Source organism: Thunnus maccoyii, chromosome 23, assembly GCF_910596095.1.
Source record: "Thunnus maccoyii chromosome 23, fThuMac1.1, whole genome shotgun sequence".
NCBI lineage: Eukaryota > Metazoa > Chordata > Actinopteri > Scombriformes > Scombridae > Thunnus > Thunnus maccoyii.
The window spans coordinates 26,060,305-26,065,304 of NC_056555.1; the positions used below are offsets into that span (position 1 = coordinate 26,060,305).

General features: G+C 42.0%; 1 protein-coding gene across 1 annotated transcript in view; it reads left to right on the plus strand.

The window, feature by feature from the left end:
- stab2 (stabilin 2) overlaps positions 1 to 5,000 on the plus strand; it is a 48,605-nt gene that overhangs the window by 8,988 nt on the left and 34,617 nt on the right. Inside the window, exons 8-17 of the mRNA XM_042403541.1 lie at positions 1 to 179; positions 1,625 to 1,755; positions 1,845 to 1,978; positions 2,455 to 2,534; positions 2,636 to 2,785; positions 2,876 to 3,019; positions 3,097 to 3,159; positions 3,841 to 3,957; positions 4,363 to 4,416; positions 4,549 to 4,629. The exon at positions 1 to 179 is cut by the window's left edge and continues 18 nt beyond it. Coding sequence (XP_042259475.1) covers positions 1 to 179; positions 1,625 to 1,755; positions 1,845 to 1,978; positions 2,455 to 2,534; positions 2,636 to 2,785; positions 2,876 to 3,019; positions 3,097 to 3,159; positions 3,841 to 3,957; positions 4,363 to 4,416; positions 4,549 to 4,629 — 1,133 coding nt within the window. The remainder of the gene's footprint in view (positions 180 to 1,624; positions 1,756 to 1,844; positions 1,979 to 2,454; positions 2,535 to 2,635; positions 2,786 to 2,875; positions 3,020 to 3,096; positions 3,160 to 3,840; positions 3,958 to 4,362; positions 4,417 to 4,548; positions 4,630 to 5,000) is intronic.

Genomic DNA, 5,000 nt, shown 5'->3' on the forward strand with positions numbered 1-5,000 from the left:
GGCAGGTCTGTCACGTTCACGCCACCTGCGTGCACTCAGGTCCAGACCAGCACCTGTGCGCCTGTAACCTGGGTTACAGCGGGGACGGACGAGTCTGCATGGCCGTCGATCCGTGTCAGACCGAACAGGGCGGCTGCTCCGCCGAGACCGCCCGCTGCGTCTACGACGTACCGGGCAAGGTGAGAAAACACAGGGTCAGGATCAGGATCAAGACCAGGTTTAAGAACAAGATCAGTTTCAGAAACAGGATCAAGATCATGTGTGAACGGATGAACGTCTGTGTGAATGTGTGTGAACAGATGAATGTGTGTGTGAACAGATGAATGTGTGTGTGAACGAGTGAATGTGTGTGTGAATGTGTGTGTGAACGGGTGAATGTGTGTGTGAACGAGTGAATGTGTGTGTGAATGTGTGTGTGAATGTGTGTGTGAATGTGTGTGTGAATGGGTGTGTGAACGAGTGAATGTGTGTGTGAATGGGTGAATGTGTGTGTGAATGGGTGAATGTGTGTGTGAATGTGTGTGTGAACGGGTGAATGTGTGTGTGAATGTGTGTGTGAATGGACGAATGTGTGTGAACAGGTGAATGTGTGTGAATGGGTGAATGTGTGTGTGAACGGATGAATGTGTGTGTGAACGGGTGAATGTGTGTGAATGGGTGAATGTGTGTGTGAACAGATGAATGTGTGTGTGAACGGGTGAATGTGTGTGTGAACAGATGAATGTGTGTGTGAACGGGTGAATGTGTGTGTGAATGTGTGTGTGAATGTGTGTGTGAACGGGTGAATGTGTGTGTGAATGGGTGAATGTGTGTGTGAACGGGTGAATGTGTGTGTGAATGTGTGTGTGAACGGGTGAATGTGTGTGTGAACGAGTGAATGTGTGTGTGAATGGGTGAATGTGTGTGTGAATGGGTGAATGTGTGTGTGAATGTGTGTGTGAAAGGGTGAATGTGTGTGTGAATGTGTGTGTGAATGGACGAATGTGTGTGAACAGGTGAATGTGTGTGAATGGGTGAATGTGTGTGTGAACGGATGAATGTGTGTGTGAACGGGTGAATGTGTGTGAATGGGTGAATGTGTGTGTGAACAGATGAATGTGTGTGTGAACGGGTGAATGTGTGTGTGAACAGATGAATGTGTGTGTGAACGGGTGAATGTGTGTGTGAATGTGTGTGTGAATGTGTGTGTGAACGGGTGAATGTGTGTGAACAGATGATTGTGTGTGTGAACGGGTGAATGTGTGTGAACGGATGAATGTGTGTGAACAGATGAATGTGTGTGAACGGGTGAATGTGTGTGTGAACAGATGAATGTGTGTGAACGGGTGAATGTGTGTGAACAGATGAATGTGTGTGAACGGGTGAATGTGTGTGTGAACGGGTGAATGTGTGTGAACGGATGAATGTGTGTGTGAACAGGTGAATGTGTGTGTGAATGTGTGAATGTTGGCAAAGCGCTATGTAACGCAGCCCATTTACCAATAAGAGCAGGATCAATAATCCAGATCAGGATCAGGACTGGAGCTGCTACTTCTAATCATTTCAGAATGAAATATGTTTGATTAGTTATTGGTTAATGATAATCAATGAGTCCTCTGTGTACCTGCTGTATCTGGTGAATCAGTCTCACTGCGAGTGTCTTCCCGGCTTTGAGAACCTGTCGGACGGCGTCCGCTGCAGCCTGAAGGATTCCTGTAGACCTGATTCCTGTCACCAGAACGCCAACTGCACCACGGTGGCACCAGGAAGAGTCCAGTCAGTTCAGTCTCTTTGTTTTCACTCATGTGTCCGTTAAATGTTTTAATGACGTGGATGATCATAGGTCACCTGTCCCTCTCTCTCAGATGCACCTGTCTCCAGGGTTACCTTGGCAACGGTAAAGCTTGTTATGGTAACATCATGCAGCGACTGAAGGAACTGAACACTGAACCCGGCGGTCAGTGGAGCGGTCAGCTGAGCAACGCCATCGCTCTGTTCGGTACGGTGACCTCAGCAGAAAGTGTTTCTACTGTTAACTGTCAGCAAAAAGACTCCAACACATCAATAACTAATGATTACTTTCATTATAGATTCATCGATCGATTATTTTCTGTCATAGAAACCAGAGAAACCAGGAAATATTCACATTTAAGAAGCTGAATCAGAGAATTTGGACTTTTTCTTCTTAAAAAATGACTTTAAGTGATTAATTGATTATCAAAATAGTCGGTGATTAATTTAAAAGTTGGCTGCTAATTGATTAATTGTGTGTAAAGGGAGGAGAAATTATATATATATAGAAACATATTATAAATCAGCTGGTGATGACGTGCAGTTCATCATGTCACCTTGTTATTAATATTAATATTTACACACTGTTTGAATATTTGTCCGTCTCTTCTGACTGAATCTGTGATCAATTTTTCATCGTGAGGAATAATTCTGATAACTTTAATGATCTGTGTGTGTTTTCAGATTCTCTGTCGTGGCCGTTGCAGAATTTGGGTCCTTTCACTGTTTTTGTTCCGATCAATAAAGGCTTCAGAGGAACGTCGGTGAGAAGTTCTGTTTACACAACAGGTTCACGTCATAAACAACAGATTAAAACTGAACGTTTGGAAACTGATCCGGTGTCTCGTCCTCCGTCTGTGAGCAGGTGAGAACTCTGACAGCTGACTCAGCTAAAGCTAAATACGTGTGTAAGATGCACCTGGTTGCCGGGGTGATGCCCTTTGACAGTCTGAAGAAAAGTGACGTCTTCTACACTCTGACCGGGAAGTCAGCAGAGACGGACACGTCGGAGGGGGTGAGACGGACGCCGTCACAAACACAGACGCATCACATGACTGTGAAGGTAACCTTAGTAACCGCAGAGCATCTTTCTGTACTCCTCCAGGACACTCAGACTAAGATCCGTATCCATGGCAGCAGGAAGAAAGGTGTGATCATCCAGTCCGACGTCGTGGCGTCCAACGGGATGATCCACGTCATCAATAAGCTGATGGACAGCGTCTCTCCCACTGTGGAGAGTGACACACAGGTACATCATTACTATTAATGATTAAATAATTCATTCATTGATTAGTTCACTCAGTCATTGATTATGTTTCTCTGCAGGAGAATCTGATGAAGATCATTTCAGACTACGGGAAGTTTGACAGACTCAGGTCTTTACTAGAGGTACGAAGTTCACAGCTGTTTGTTTACATGTTTATTAGTTTCAACATCGAGTTTTAATGTTTCAATATGTTGTTATGAAATAATGAATTTTAATAATTCATCATTTTGTCGGTCAAAAATAACATAATAATGTGCATCATCATAACATTCATATGTATTCACAACTCAAGGTGAATGTTAATCTTAAATTTATGCAACAACAAACTGAAACTAAGTGAAAATATATTTTACAAATATAAATAAATATCATAAATATAAATATCATAAATATAAATAAATATCATAAATATAAATAAATATCATAAATATAAATAAATATCATAAATGTATGTTTATACATCACTACAGCTGAAGGATGGCATGTATTGTAAATTTAATAACCACAAGTCAAATAATTGTACTTATATAAGCTCATATCGCGTTTGTATTGTTTGTAAAACTCATACAACAAGTAAATGTGCATAAACATTAATGCAACTAATGGCAGCAATTTATCATAAATGTGTGTATCAGCTATTTAAGGAGAGCGTATTTCATACATTACTGTGATTATATGCATATATGGTTTATATAGGAGACTATATATTGTAAATATTTTTATGATTGCAAATTTACAAACATACATAACGACGACTCTAAAAACAGCTCCATGTGTGATGCTCACCTGCTTCCTGTCTGCAGAAAGCCGCCATGACGTCTCTCATGGATCTTCCTGGTCCCACCACTGTTTTTGCTCCCAGCAGCGCAGCGTTTGATGCGATGACGGAGGGACACCTGCAGCACCTCAGCAGCACTGAAGTAACACACACACACACATATACACACACACACAGACACACACTAACACACTCACACACTCACACTCACACACTAACACACACACACACACACACACACACACATATACACACACACACAGACACACACTCACACACACACACTAACACACACACACACACACACACACACACACTCACACACACACACACTAACACACACACACACACACACACACACACACATACACACACTCACACTCACACACTAACACACACACACACACACACACACACATATACACACACACACACTCACACACACACACACACACACACACACACATAAACACTCACACTCAGGTGGACTACAGGATCCACCTGAGACCTGGTTGCTGGTTCTGATGTGTTGGTTCTGGATCTTCAGGGCTTTAATAAACTGGTGGAGCTGCTCAGGAACCACATCGTTCCGTCCACCTCGGTGAGTCTCACTGACTACAGACTGTTTATTTATTGTTATTTATTATTTACTTGTTATTTTAATATTTTAATCCAGTCGACACTTTTTACATCGATCGCGTGTTTTCATGATGATTGTTCTCCGTGTTTGAAGCTGGAGGTCTACAACGCCGTGTCGAGCCCCAGAATCGTGACGATGGCCAATCAGGTTCTGACGATTAACGTGACGGAAAACGTAAGACAGCTTTCCTTCTTCACTCATTAATATTACCTGGACTTTATATGTCACGGTGCATCTTCACATAGTGCATTAAAACATAAAAACATTAAAATACACATTTTAACTACTGATGATGTCACAAATTTACAAACTTACATAACAAAACTCAAGGAAACGTGTACTTATGTATCTCTGTGTACATAAATACAACTAAGTGTGTTTAATAACCACAAGTGAAAGAACATTTTTACATCAGTGTGACTAAAGGAAAGAGGCCCGAGGACGGAGCCCTGAGGAACTCCACACATCATGTTTCACACTGAGTCTTTAGGATTATTCCTGCAGGACTGAATCAGTTCCCAGATGAATATAATAAATCTGAGACA